The 14,784-nt window shown below is 56.4% G+C and overlaps 1 protein-coding gene across 6 annotated transcripts in view; it reads left to right on the top strand.

The window, feature by feature from the left end:
- The first annotated feature begins 12,595 nt into the window (after nucleotides 1-12,595).
- The window catches only part of FUBP3 (far upstream element binding protein 3), a 38,868-nt gene continuing 36,679 nt past the window's right edge, over nucleotides 12,596-14,784 (top strand). For 5 of the 6 annotated variants that reach the window (XM_064676886.1, XM_064676885.1, XM_064676884.1 and 2 more), the window contains exon 1: nucleotides 12,598-12,755. In XM_064676886.1, the coding sequence (XP_064532956.1) occupies nucleotides 12,663-12,755 (93 nt within the window). In that variant the 5' untranslated portion in view covers nucleotides 12,598-12,662. Of the gene's footprint in view, nucleotides 12,756-14,784 lie in introns of all 6 variants that reach the window. The other variant, XM_064676887.1, reaches the window with a different exon arrangement.

Genomic DNA, 14,784 nt, shown 5'->3' with positions numbered 1-14,784 from the left:
TTCCTGCCTCGTTTGTTTGCTCCTCTGGCCCGGCGCTTCCCCCGGCCCGGCTTTGTGAAGTTGGTAATGGATTAAGTGCCTGCGAAGGACGTGGGGGGTTGGTGGTACCTTGGGGTGAAGGTGGGGAGAGGGGGATGTTGCCCCGCGCGATGCTGGGATGGAGAGGTGAGCTGGAGGACAGGGATGGATTAAGGGGATTTGACCCTTTTGGCTGTGAGTTCTAAGAGCAGATCTAGGAAAGGCAAAAATGGGGAAATATCCTTGATGGTGTTGCGAGAGGTGAGGAGGAAAGGAATGCTCGCTCCGGGCTGGGTTCATCTCCCGTGGTGCCTGGGGGGTTGTGGGTCCTTCTGTTCCCGATGTTCAGGATGCAGCACTTGGCTGAGATGCAGGGATGGCTCAGTGAGGGAAACCCAAAACTGTGGTGAAAGGAAAGGGGAAAGGAAAGGACTGGATTTTCTAGCTCATGCAAACACCCAGGATGTGCTGCTGGTCCACGCTGCTGAGGGGGGGAAGGACCCGGTTTGGGGTGTCCCCACAGTGGGTGTCCCTGGGACAGGAGCAGAGATGCCCTCTGGGACTGGGAGCAATGCACCCACTGTGCTGTGTCCTGCAGTGCCTGGCAGGACTGTGGGGCTCTGGGCAGCCACATTCCAGCAGCAGGGATGTGCTGCTTTCCGACGCATTAGGGAAGCAAAAGCAGAGCTGCCACCAAAAAGGGACACATTTTTCGCAGCCCCCAGGGGACAACCAGGCCCAGTGGCCATTTGGGGACGTCCAGGCGTGCCCTGCCCTCCCTGCTGCAGAGCCAGCAAGTGTGACAAGCTCTGACATCACAGCTGGGAAAATAACATGTTATTTTCCCAGCTTGGATGTGACTTTCCCTGCTATTACTGGCAGCGACCATCTTTGGAGGAGAAAGCAGTGGAGGGCTGTCAGGAGAGGGGAGAGAAATGTTTTTCTGGGCTGGTGGAGCCTGTCTGACCCCCGTGTGCTGCAGGGAAGGGGGGAGGCTGTGCAGGGGTGCCCCATTCCCTGCATCTCATTGCTTTCAGCAGCAAGTCCATGCTGAAGGTGCAGATGCACGTGGGGATCCTGTGGGTTGTGCTGAACAGCCACCCCAGTGTGGTGCTCAGTGTTGAACCAGCTTTATTCCTCCCACACCAGCCCTCTCCCAAATGGGGAAAAGGGCTTGGAACCTCATCAGGAACCATCTCCTGGTGGCATCATCCACAAAACAATGGGAGCAGAGCAGCTTCTGTCCTGCGTGCCAGGGACAGATGCTGTGCTGGCCTGTGGGACAACGTGTAGCCCTGTGAGCTGTGAGCATTCCCTCCTGTGCCCATTCTTGTCCATGGCAGAGTTCTCCACTGAAAAACTGGAGTTTGAAAGGATTCAGTGCAATGAGGAGCTGATATTTTTTTGGGAGGAGAAAAAAAACCCAAACAAAACAGCAACAACAACAAAAAAGTCTTTCAGCAGAAGTTTCTTGTGTCCCAAACCTTGAGAAATGCTGGATGTTCTCTGGGAGGGCTCAGCTGGGCCACCTCTCCCCTGGGTGCTTAAATTATCAGCTGGAAAAAGCCATTTAACTTGAATATCCTCCAGTATTCCAGTGCCACAGTCCTTTGGAGTGCAGATCCGAGGGTGTTCTTGCTGCACCTGCTGGGGTGTCCAGTGAAGTTTTTGGCTGCGGGTAGAGGATGTTGTGTGCCACGGCAGCTCCAGCTCCTCAGGAGGCACAGGGCTGCTCTCTGAGGCAGTGGTGGATGTGACTGGGGTCAGCCTTGGAGGAGCAGCATGTGTTGGCTTCCAGCTGCTGCTTCCAGCTGGGCTGCAAGCGGATCGTGCGGGTAAGGCAGAGCTCAGTGTATTCAAAAAACCAAGTCCAACCCAGTGTGAGTCTTGCAGAAGGAAAAATCCTCCCAAAAATCATGGAGTCACAGGACAGATGAGACCCACCACGTGCCTGTCCTTTCCCTTGGTGCAGCACCAGGGACTGCAGTGATAGGGCGCTGTGAGTCATGTACCACACATTTAATTAGTTTACTACTTTAATTGCTATCAACCTTTCCAGTTCCCATGATTTGGTGGTTTCTCACTGTCCCCTTTGCAGTTTCCCACAGTCCTTCCACCCACCCCTTGTGTGTCTCAGGAAGGTATTCTGGGGGCTGGAGCTGGCACAGTGTGAGCAGCTCCTGAACCACCTGGAACGCCCCAGCAGAGGCATTTTGGGCTTTCACAGTGACAGGCTTGTTTCTGCAATGCCCACCTGGCTGTGTAAGGGCAGCGAACATGGGCTGGGGGCTCCCCATTCCTGGGGCAGAGCTGCCCTGGGAAGAGCCCAGAGGGACCCTGGGAAGAGACTTGGGTCGCTGCTGTGCTTCGAAGCTCTTCTGCACGTTCCCCCACACATCATCCAAGCTCCAGGCAGCCCCTTGGTGCCCTGGGTCTGGGGGTTCCTGAGGATGCCCTTGGGAGGCTGCACCCCCTCTTTGCACAGCAGGCCATGCCTTGGGGCCGCTCTGCCACTCTCCCAGGCTCTGGGGAAGGGCTTGTCCGGGGTCACCGCAATCGATATCTCATCTGCAGGCTCTCCTAGCGGAAGTGATGGTATATTGGAACATGGTAATGGGTCTTGTCTAGTGGAAAAGGCTAATCTTCCCCAGCTGTACAGGATCTCTGCAGGTGTCCTCCGGCTCTCCCCACTGCCACCAGCCCTGCAGCCAGCCCAGGAGCACACACTCTTCTTTAAAGCTGCAGCAGTCCAATTTACTGCTGTCCTAGTGAGGGAGAGTTGCCTCCAGCCTGGCCCTGCGGGGTATAGAGCCATGTCCAGGGCTTCCCAGTGAAGGACTGGCACCCCAGGTGGCACCACACAGCTCATGTTTGCTGGCTCAGAGAAGGTGATGTGTCCTCCACAGGTGGCATTTCCCCAGAGAGAGGAGGAGGAGGATGTGGGGATGATGCCAGGAGGGATGTGGACCCCCAAAGTGCCACCTGCAAGCGTGGGTGGGAAGCAGGCACATGCCCCAGGGAAAAGCAGGGGTGACAGCTCCTTGCTGTTAATTTGGCTCCTTTGGCAATGCTTTTGCTGCCTGGTGGGGTTCCCCACCTGGAACTTGTCCTGTTTTGCCCATCCCTAGGGATTGCTAGCAGAGCCAGGTCTCCCATTCCCCTGCCCAGCTGTCTGTCACATTCAGATGGGCTCTGGGCCCAGGTGGTCCTGTTTTTTTAAGCTGCCCAGCCAGCTCTGGCTGCTGCATCCCTATGGCAAAATCAATGTTCCCGTTTATCTGGAGGTGGAGGTAGATGTAATTGCCTGGTTTAAGGTTTAATATGCACATGGATTTTAGTGTGGATTGCCAAGAACAACTCAGAACAGTGCACAGGTTTGGGCAACCCAGGGGCTCAGACGTGGCCAGGGTGTGTGCAGCCCCCAGATGTGGGCTGTAAAATGAGGAGCCCAGGGACCTGGAGGGGCCCATCAGAGGCTGAGTCACCATCAGAGACTCAGATGCACAAGAGTCGAGCCAAAGATTGTGCTAACTTTGTTTGGGGCAGGGATTTTTCCTGCAAAAGATGGTAAGAATAGATGGGTCTTCAAAGAAAATTCCCAGAGGGACAAAGCAGCTGTGGGGCTGCTGGGTTTTTGCTTAAACTTTATTTTGTTGGGCAAAGAAGTGGATCACTGGGTCCATGCAAGGAGAAGGAATGATGTTTTGCAGGAAGAAAGCAGGGAGGTCTTGTGTGGTTATACCCTATGGGACTGTGTCCCCCTCACATCCCTTCCTGGGGTCCCATCTCCCACCTGTGTGGTGTGTGGGAGGAGACCCCAGCCCATCTCTCCCACAGGTGGGGCAGAAACTCCTCTTTTGCTACCCAGTATCATGTCATTTTCTGCAGGTGGTTGTCCCTGGGCCAGGGCACCAAGGACGTTGTCCCCTCAGCAGGGACACTGGTAGCAATGGTGCACCCACAGGAAAACCTTGGGATTCCCCATAATGAGCATTTGGTTCCCATTTTCCTCTGGAGATGTGGCTCCAAACAGTTCTTGGGAGTGGGGAAGGTGCCCTGGGCCCTGCACATGGGTCAGAGGGCTGCGGCACAGCACGGTTATTAAATGTTCCCAATCTTTCCAAAGGGAAAGCCATCCCCCCGGTGAGGTTGGGAGTCGCCGGTCGTGAGCTTCCCAGGCAAGGGGGGAGATGGTCGCCTTTGTAAACCCCTTAACAAGGTGGCTTTGTCTCCTCGTTTAACAAGAAGCTCCCTTGCTTCTTCCCCGGGAGTTTCCCAACGCCGGGTCCCTGAAAGCCAGCTTTATGCTCCGGCCGGGGACGCGCTGCCGTGGGGCCGGCAGGGATCAGAGGGACACAGGGGCCCTTCTGCACACCCCTGACAAAGGCTGCCCCGGGGGGACAGAGCGTCAAAGCTCAGCCGGCTCAGGGGGGGACAAGGGACCCACAGAGGAGGCTGCGGTGTGAGCCCACCGTCCATCTGGTCACTCGATCACGGCGGGCAGCGACCCGGCGATGCTCAGGGAGGGCCAGGGGGGTCCTTCTGGTCTGTCTCCCCTGGAGAGGGGGCGGAGGAAGTGGCTGGGAAGGGACAGGTAGGTTTTGTTGGCCGCAGGTAACCGGATCCACGGCCGTTGGTGCCTTCCTGCCCTCTCCTCTGGCTTCGGCAGGGGGTGAGATGGGAGGTGGGAGTGAGGAGTTGAGGGCTGGAAACTGAGACCTCCATTCAGAGGGGGTGCTTTCCCTCAGCTGGATGGAAATGGATTTGGAGAAAGCCTTGGGGTGTCTCTGCTCTGGCACCCAACAGCTCTCTGGGCCGAACCAAGGCACGTGCAGCAGTAGGAAGGGACCACTTGGGAGTGATCCTCGGCTATGAGGGGTATCCTGGTCATGGCAGAGGCATCACCCATCCCCATGGCAGTGTCCAAGCCTCTGCCAACTCCTTGTCCTTCCCCAGTGGCTCTGCTGGCCTCTGCTCAGTCTGGGAGCTCTTGCCCTTCCCTTGTCCCACCAGTAAGAACCCTGTCTCGCCTCCCCCCTCCAGCCATCTGCCTCCGAGCCCCCCGCCCAGATTTACTGTCACGCGTTAAAGCCGTGGCTCAGCGCTGGGTCAGCGTGTCACAGCGGCCCCTCATCGATTTGTTTTACCTCCCCTTGGCTAAAGCACTTTGGCCCTGGCCCCCTCAGTGGCGTAAGGGGCTTCCCAAGGCCCTCGGTGCTCCCCTTGCCCGTCCTGATCCTGCAGAGCCAGACCCTGCGGGCGCAGGGCAGTGGGCAGCCAGCTGAGCCGCTGATCCCCTGACCCTCCCCGGGGCACCTAATGTGCCTCCCTGGTTTATCTGGATCAATATTTCTGCAGAAGCAATGAAGATCCCTCCAGGGAATTAAAGGATGGGCGGGTCCTGCCTGTTTGCACAGCCCCGTGGCTGGTTTAGTGCTTGGCTGGGCTGTGTCCTTGCCAGGATTTGGGAGGGGAGGGAGACCCCAAATCAATGGTGCCAGCTCAGAATAGGGGTGTCTGGGGTCTCCTCCTTGCAGTGTGTGAGTCTCAGGCTCTGCACTGGGGCGCAATGACCAGGATATCTTTGAGTCCAACACCTGAGGAGCTGGGATGGCTTCAGCCTTCAAGCAACAGGCATGGGGCTGCTTTGGTGGGGTTTGCTTCTGACTCCCAGCATTTGGGCCTGGGTGAGGGATTCTGAACTCTTTTATTTGGTGTGTGGGGTGTGTTTTCATAGGAGCCTGGAAAAAACAACAAAGAATGAACGTAGACTTAATAAGCCCAAGCAGTGAGAGACCTCTCTAGTACAACAGTCTCCAGCCCTTCTTGACACATGCTGAGGGATGCCCAAGGCACGAAGGCTCTCGCTTTCATGGCTTGGCTAAGGGAATCAGGGAAAGGAACACGTGGACAAACCTCCAATGCCACCACACAGGCTGCATCACCCCTGCTGAAGGCACCATGCCTCCAAAAAAACCCCTCCTGTCCCACAGCATCACCCCCAGCCCCTCCAACACTGTGCCCGCAGGTCCCTGCGCCGGTGGCCGGGGCAGATGCCCGTCAGCATGGGCAGCCCGAGGAGAAAGCTGAGGCTCTTGGCAACTCTGCCTTTGCTTTCAGCCTCGCCCTCTCGCTATTTATCGGTGACTTTTGTCCTTGGCCAGCTTAGCGGCTGAAAGGGGCTGTATTATATCACATGTAGGCAGCTCCTGGGGGGAGAGGGCCGCGCTTTCTGCGGGAACAAAGCACGGGTTGGCTAATTCCCCTCTCCTCCCGCGGCACCCGGGTCCCATCTGGTTGACACAGTTTGCTCCAGTGTCTCCAGCTATTAAGCCCCCACTTGCCTGCTTGAATCGCTGCCGCTCCCCCCGCCCCTGTACCCTCGGCCCCTTTTTCTTGCTTTATTTTTCATTTTCCCTAAAGCCAGGCAGAACTTGCTCCGTGGAGTGATGTCAGATGTGTGCGAAGCAGACCAATAAAACCTAATGCATCCCCCTCTTTGTCTGCCGGCCTCTCCAGCGCCTCACATTTTCCACTCAGAAAGCCACTTAAAACACATCAGCAACAATCCCTCACAAAACAGCCACTTGTTGGCTAATTGTGCCGAGGACCCGCGCGCGCCGCATTGCGCTTTCCTGCCGAGGAGGGTCTAACGCTGCCACGGCTCCCCAGCGACCAGAGGGTGATGGGAACCCTCACCATCCACCAGGATCAGCCCCAGGGGGTCTCAACTGCTCTGCAGGGTGTGGTGGGGCAGGGATGCGGGATGAGGATGTTTCTATTCACCACGGCCTTGGGTAGGTCTGGATCGGATGGAGAGGATGCTCACAGAGCCAGGAGTGGGGATCTGGTCAGGCCCCACTTTGCAGCAGGATGGATGAGCAGATGGACCCAGCAGAGCTGCCTGGAGCTCTCTGTCCTACCTGCTAATTCCTTCTGAGGAAGGAAAGCAGGCAGGCAGCTGCCTTGGGATGGGAGCTCAGGGTGGGAAGGAGATGTGTGCTGGGACCCCACCAGGCTCGGTGGCTGTGATCCTGGGGTGATGGCTCTGTGCCTGAAGGCTGGGAAGGGCTGGCTGCCCCGTGCTAATGGGAGAGAGTTCCCTTGCAGCTTAGAAGGATGCCAGTGGGTTTCACCAGAGGGAATGGAGACTCAGGTGCCCACGGAGGGCAGATAGTGTGCAAGTGAGAGATGCTTCATGCTGTGAAGGGGGCAGAGGGGCTTGGACCTTTGCCTAATGGAGAAGCATCCAAAAAGCCCTCACCAGGAGGGCTTTGGGCCCTTTGGGACGTGGGAGAAGAGATCAGAAGGTGGGTAATCTCCCCCTCTGCATCCCAGGGGCAAGAGCATCCCTCTGCTCACCCTTCTGCTCAGAGGGTCCCCCAGCACACCCAGCCTTCCCCCCCGGGACACAGACTGGTGCATGGAGTAGCTGTGTTTATTTTTCTGCAGAAAAACTCTGTCAGCTTTTCCTGCTGCCACCCCCAGCTTGCTGGGGAACAGGACTGGAGCTGTGTGTAGTCTCTGCAGCCTGGTCTGGGGGCGGGGGGAGCTGTCACACCTTTTAGCTTAAAACTGCCTAATCACACCCTTGTTTGGGGCTAATTTGAGGCAGGCAAGGAGGTTCAGTGCCAGAACTGGCAGCCAGTGGTAGCGGGAGGCTCTCGGTGGGCGCTGTGCTGGGCAGGCAGCCCAGAGCTCTCCTGGCAGGCACTGTGCTGCCAAGCACACCTGCCTGCACTCACCTGCCCACACTCACCTGCCCAGTTCATTGTCACAGGGGCAGAGCAGGGTCCCAGAGACCCACAGGAGCCGTGCTGCTGCCTGCTCAGGCTCAGTGACCAGGCTGGACCCCTGCCACGCTGTCCCAGACAGCAGCAGCCAAGTGAATTGGAGGGAGCTGCAGGCAGCTGCCTGCCATTCCCACTGCCTTGTGTAGCTGCCAGACCTGGACACTGCCATGGGATGATGGGGGCAGGTCAGACCCCGCACCAGCCACACACCTGGGCAGCGAGCGGGTGTTGGGGGAAGAAGGGGTTAAGCTGAGCCAGTGCAGGCAGAAATCAGAGGATTACAGGTTTGTTGCTGGACTGTCCCATCTGTCACCAGCACAAAGACAAGCCCTGTCTCAGGGTGGGCTGTCAGCGAAGAGCCCACCACTACATTAGGACTCCATTAGGGGAGACTGGCGGTGGGAAATGGCAGCTGTCAGGGCACTATCATTTCTCCTGTAATTCCTCCCGTTCCTTTCTCAACTGCACTTAAATAGCAGGTCTACCCACTGGGCCAATTTTGCATTTTCTTCCTCCTGCTGCTCCTCTTCTTTCTTTAAAGCTGCAGCTCACTGGGCCCCTTCCCTGAAGCCTGCCAGTGCCAGTGCTGCCTGTGCCTGCCTGTGGCATCTCCACAGGGAGAAGGGCTCTGGAGTGTTGCCAACACCTTGGTTATGGAGCCACAGTGATGCCAACCTGGTCTGCAATGGCACCACTGGGCTCTGTCATGGGACTCGCTGGCTCCTGACCTTGGCACAGGGAAGGGGGAGGTGGATCACAACCTCCAAGGACTGGCAGTGTCCTTCTCATGTCCCATCGACTGGGACTATCTCTGAGCTGGTGAATGTTTCCTGGTCTGCCCTAAAGCCAGGCTGCCAGTGTAGCCTTGCTCTGTGAAGTGGGGTGGGCAGGACAGCAGTTGGTTAATGGGGCTGGGGACTGTGTCCAGTGGCTGTGGGCTGTGCTGGAGCAGGGTTTCTTCCTCCAGCCACCAAGTCTGCCCAACCTTGCAGCATTTGTCAGAGACTCCTGGTTAGCACTGCCTGGTACAGTCATGGCCACTTGGGGTGGGATGCTCCCCTGGCTCCACACAGTCTCAGATCTGACCTAGAGGTAAAACTACGGACAACCAGGTTTCCTGATGGGACAAGATCACCTGGAAACTCTCAGAACCTGCAGAGAGCATCAGCTCGAGGAGCAGCCTCAGGGAAGCAGCTCAGCATGGTGGGGGTATCCATGCTCACAGCTTTCCCAGGAACCCCTGGGTCTTCCCCCACCCTGCCCTACCCTCACCGAGTCTCCCACCGGACTCAGCGCTGCCGCCGCACCAGCACTCCCTGTGGAGCCTCCTTTTCCAGCAGGAGATCAAAACAAACACTTGTGTGGGGAAGTGCATTGCAGTGGTGCTCGAAATAAATAACTAATTTCTGCCTACATGATCTCAAGGAGCAGGAGAGGCGTGAATAGCAGGGCCCGGTGTCGGGCTGACTGGACTCCCCGGTGCGGTAATTCAGAGGATGACAAACATAAGCCAAAGAAAAATGTTGAAAAATGGGCACTTCCCGCAGCCCTGAGCAAAGGAGCTATTGCAGGGTTTGGAAATAACGAAGGCAAAAAGAGGGAGAGAGGGGAATTTTCTCATTGAGACCAACTGAAGTGCCAAACAAGCTGCTATTATGGTGGCTTTGAGAGGCACAGGGAGGGGGTGATGGGGAGGAGAGCAGGGGGAAGGAGAGGAGGAAGGTGGGGGAGAAGAGAGGGAGAGAGAGCTGGAGGAAGGGAGAAGAGTGGGGGATGTGGGGATGAAAGAGATGTGAGCAGCCAAAGGTGGGAGGTGATGCGAGGGAGACGGAGAGAGGACCAAGTTGTGGGATGGTGGCAAAGCCATCACACACCAGTGCCCCATCCCTCACCCCAGGTCCCCTACATCTCCCTATCCATACCTCATCTCACTCCCAGCCACCTTCTACCCCCTGCAACCACCACCACCAAGAGGGAGAAAAAAGAAAAAAAGAAAAAAAAAAGATGGAAAGAAGGAAAACAAAATATCTACAGTTGTCGAGACAAGAGGAGAAAAATAGAGGCAAACATCCATAATTTTCTCTGTGGGGCTTTGCAGTAATTGAGCCATTTGGATAAAAATAAAGGCAGCAGGCCCTTTAGGTAAGAGGAGCTTTTGCAATCCAAGAAGCCTGAATTATGCGTCTTGTATCACTTGAAACCCCCCCCCACATCACCCCCCTCCGCCTCCCCCGTGCGACACCAAACCACTTTCCCTTTTCTTCTTCTTCCCCTTGTTTTTTTTTCCTCCCTCCTTTTTTAAGTACCCTGTCAAACAGCGTCCGAGGAGCGGAGAATTTCAGCTGTCACAACTAATTTCAGCGCGTGTGTGTGTGAAGGTGTGTGTGTGTCTTGGGCTGGGGGGGGAGGCGGGTGATGGAGGCGTAGAATCGCTCCTTGCTTGCTTTTTTTTTTTTTCTCCCCCCTGTTTTTTTATTCCTCAAAAGGAAGATTTACATCAGAAATTTGTTTCTAGAAGTGTTTAAGGCCTGTAATTTCCTTCTTTTAGACTGCTGCCTGATGTCTTCTCCTCGCAGGCTCCCTCCCAGCCATCCCTGCCCGTCCAGCACCGGGGCTGGTTGTCACCCTCCCAGCAGCCTCTATCCTAGTCCTGCCTGGCATTGAGTTTCCCCCATCTCTTTCTAGGGCTTGAGGCTGCCAAAATTCAGCTCTGGGTCTGGCAGGGAATGTTCAAGCTCCTCCCTGCTGGGAGAAGCACTGGGGGCTTTAGGATTCAGGCTTGGTCACCTCTGCAGCCACTTTGAGGTTGGCATTAGCCAGAGAGTCATGGGGTGAATCCTGCTGAGAACAGGGCACCCCTGAGAGCTGAGTGGGGCTGTCAGGGTGATCCCTCCACCCAGGACCTGCTTGGGTGAAAGGGGCAGCTGGGGAGAGGCTGGTGCTGAACATGTTGGGTCTTCCTAGCCGGGGTTAGGAAGGGGAAAAGTCCCTGAATCCAGCAAAGTCTTTGTGCTTTCTTTTTGCAAGAGAGGAAGAAGCAAAGCCGGAGGCATGGCTGGAGAAGTTGCCTCTGCCATGGCTGGAAGATGCTGGAATGGCTGAGGTGATACAGGTCCTTTTAGGCTGGACTGGATGGAGCTCTGAGCAACCTGGTCTAGTGAAAGGTGTCCCTGCCCGAGGCAGAGAGGTTGAATCAGGGTTGGAATAAGATCTTTGAGGTCCCTCCCAACCCAAACCAGTCTGTGATTCTGTGATTCTATGGTTAAAATCCTTCCCCCATGGTCTCTGTCCCTTTCTCCTAAAATAAATGGACTTTTTGCTTAAGAAAATGATCCCAACATCAGAAAGGAGGAAAGGCTGGAGATCAGCCAGTGCAACGAAGGTGACTGGCAGCAGACTGTGCATCCCAGTGAAGAAGCACGTTCCCTGCTCTTGGAAAGCCACCAGATAATTCCATCAGCCTCAGCAATTCCTGCCTACTTGTGTAGGCACAAATGAGATGCACGAAACTGGAAAGAACAAGAACCAGCTGAGGAGGAAGCAGCGCTTTGTGGGACATCACTTGGGATTTGAATTTCATATTCAGGGCTTTGGGAAATGGGGTCTGGGATCAGGGAACCTTGGACTATTCCAGGTTCAGTGTGTAAACCAGACCAGGAGCTGGCTGCAGACTGGAATCAGGGAGGTATCATTCAAGGAGGACATCCCCAAAAAGCAGCAGGAAGAGCTGTGCAGGGTCCTGCTCAAGGAACAAGCTTTGCATGTTTTTTGCATTAATCCTGGACTAACTGGTCCTTGCATCATCCTGGAGTCTCCTGCTGCTCTGCTGCAGTGGGAGGGATATGACTGGGTGCTGAACCAGACCTGGGGGCTCCATGGGGATGCATGGGCACCTCTGGGAGCTCCAGTGCTTGGCAGAGCTCCCCGGAGCACACGGACACTCCATGTCCAGGAGCTTTGTGAAAAGTGTCACCAATACCATGGCAGTGCCCAACCACAGCCCTGTGGGTCAGGAACACAGTCCTCAAACATATGGGCCAAGCCAGGCAGGGAACAGATGCTGTGGGTGATGTGTTTCCATGGAGGGGTTAAAGGGAGGCTCTGTTAGGGCACCTCTGCAACACCACAGCCGGGATGGAAGGGGTGGCACAGCCTGGCATGGGATGGCACAGGCACGGAGGGACAGGATGGCACAGGCAGGACAGGGTCATAAGAGCAGGTGGAGGAATGGGATAGAACAGGCAGGAATGGGTTGGAACAGGCAGGGATGGGATGTTACAGGCAGGGATGGGGTGGAATGGGCAGGGATGGGATGGAAGGGGCAGGTACAGGATGGAACGGGCAGGAATGGGATGGCAGTAATAGGGATGGGATGGAACGGGCAGCGATGAGATGGAACGGGCAGAAATGGGATATTACAAGTAGGGACGGGATGGAACAGGCAGGAATGGGTTGGAACAGGCAGGAATGGGTTGGAGCAGGCAAGGGCGGGATGTTACAGGCAGGGATGGGATGGAATGGGCAGGGGTGGGATGGCACAGACAGAGATGGGATGGAAGGGGCAGGGATGGGATGACAGGAACAGGGACAAGAGCACGGGTGTTCCCGGCCGTCCCGCCGGGGGTTCCCCCGCTCTCCCCTCAGGGGGGTCCTCTGGGGGGTCCCGCAGGGGGCGTGCCCTGCGCTGGCCCCGCCCCTCTCCCCCCACCCAATCCCCTCCCCGCCTGGTTCCAGCGGCCCCGCCCTTCCCCGCGCGCCCCCTCGACGCCCCGCCCCCTTAGGGCACTTCCGGCGGAAGCGGGGGGCTCCTTCCCTTTCCGGGCGCGGGCCCGGGCGGAGCGGGCGCGGGCCATGGCGGACCTGGCGCAGGGGCAGGGACAGAGCGCGGCCCCCGTGGGCATTAAGCCCGAGGGCTTCGTGGACGCCCTGCACCGCGTCCGGCAGGTGAGGCGCCGGCCGGCGGGCCAGGGGCGCGCGGGAGGGGGAGGTGGCGGCGGCGGGGGCGCCGCTAGGCCGCGGGGCTGAGGAAGGGCCGCGCTGCCCCCTCTGTGCCCCCGGGGATGTGCGGGAGGGGGGCGGCCCGCGGCCGTCTGGCTCTGGGCAGTGGAGGGGATGGGCTGGTGTTAATGTGGGTTTTAAGCGGGGCCTTGTGCGGGAGGCTGAACGATGGATCGGCTGGAGAAGGGAACGGAGCGGGGCAAGAGTCCGGAGCAGCAGGAGCGACTGAGGGAGCTGGGGGGGCTCAGCCTGGAGAAAAGGAGACTCGGGAAGACCTTCGGGCTCTCTGCAACTCCCTGACAGGAGGGGGAAGCCGGGGGGGGTTGTCGAGCTCTGCTCCCAGGGAACAAGGGATAGGAGGAGACGGCATGGCCTCAGGCTGTGCCAGAGGGGGTTAGATTGGATATTAGAAGGAGTTTCTTCCCATAAAGGGTGATAAGACATTGGAGCAAGCTGCCCACGGAGGTGGTGGAGTCCCCATCACTGGAGGTGTTTAGGAGAAGACTGGACTTGGCACTCAGTGCTCTGCTTTAGTTGACAAGGTGGTGATTGGTCACAGGTTGGAATTGATGATCTCAGAGGTCTTTTCCGAACTGATTTGTTCTGTGATTCTGTGAATACAAACCTTAGCAGTGCAGGAGCTTCACGTTCCCTCCAGGGAGGGAGGGAGGTGCTCCCCAGAGGAACCTCCGAGCTTACATGGTGCTAAAATGGAAAGTTTCAGTAGAAGTGCCCAGAGCTTCAGGAACCAGCACCCTTGTCTTCAGCACAGGATATTCCAGGTGTTTGTATGCTCCTTGATTTGTGGGAAGTGCCTCCAGGACAAGGAGCTGCTCACAGGGCAGATGTTGTGGCTGTTCATCACATCTGTTCCATGTCTGTCCCAGGTGTTTGTCCCACCTCTGAACAGGTTGTGCTTTACTTGTGTTTAGTGACTGCACCATAAGGAGATGTAACACCAGGACCACAGCACAGCTGGTGCTCAAAGACCCTGACTTTATTCTCTCCAGGTGGGAGAAATCTCCTTCTGTTGCCCAGACTCCCTGTGATTTCACTGAGAAACCTCTGGAGAAACTAAGCTGGGCCCTGAGACCTCTCAGATGCTCTCTCTGATGGGACTGAAGTGCTTTGCCCTGGCTCTCAGCTCACCTGTGAATCAGTGTGGCAGCCACTCTGTGTTGTAGATCAACACCTGGCACCTTTCCAGGGACACCACGAGCTGCTCTGCTCTTTGGTCTCTGTTTTCTTCCTCAGCACAGGCAGATGGGGTCTGAGCTGCCTCCCTGATGAGGTCATGTGTCACTTCTTTCACTAGCAAAGCCCCCTGGCCTTGATGTCTGAACACCCAGGATTACCTGCCTGATGCAGTTAAATTGAGGGGTGTTGCACTCTGCTTGTCTCGACCTGGTTGTCTGTTACTGGAGGCCTCTCCTTGCAAAAACATCTTTTTGAATATCTGGTAATATTACCACCTGCTAGCAGCTGAATAACTCTTTTATGTAAAAGAAAATAATTATTTGCTGGTACATTGCAGCTGGTTGGAGTTATTTTGTGAGCATGTTTCAAGTCCAGAGGAGGGACATGATGTTGATAAGGGGGTTGGAGCACTTCCCCTACAAAGACAGGCTGAGAGAGCTGGGGCTGTTCAGCTTGGAGAAGAGAAGGTTGTGTGGAGATGTTACAGAACCTTCCAGTGTCTGAAGGGGCTACAGGGAAGGTGGAGAAGGGTTCTTCATCAGGAACTGGAGTGACAGGACAAGGGGGAATGGGTATAAATTGAAAGAGGGGAAATCTAGGTTAGATATTGGGAAGTAATTCTTCCCTGTGAGGCCCTGGCACAGGTTGCCCAGAGAAGCTGTGGCTGCCCCATCCCTGGAAGTGTCCAAGGCCAGGTTGGACTGGCCTTGGAGCAACCTGGTGTTGGGCTAAAACACAGCACTAATGGCAAATTGATCCAAATTTGTGTTGCCTGGGT

Source organism: Pseudopipra pipra, chromosome 20, assembly GCF_036250125.1.
Source record: "Pseudopipra pipra isolate bDixPip1 chromosome 20, bDixPip1.hap1, whole genome shotgun sequence".
In the NCBI taxonomy this organism is placed as follows: Eukaryota; Metazoa; Chordata; class Aves; order Passeriformes; family Pipridae; genus Pseudopipra; species Pseudopipra pipra.
This window is presented reverse-complemented; position numbering and strand designations above follow the sequence as displayed.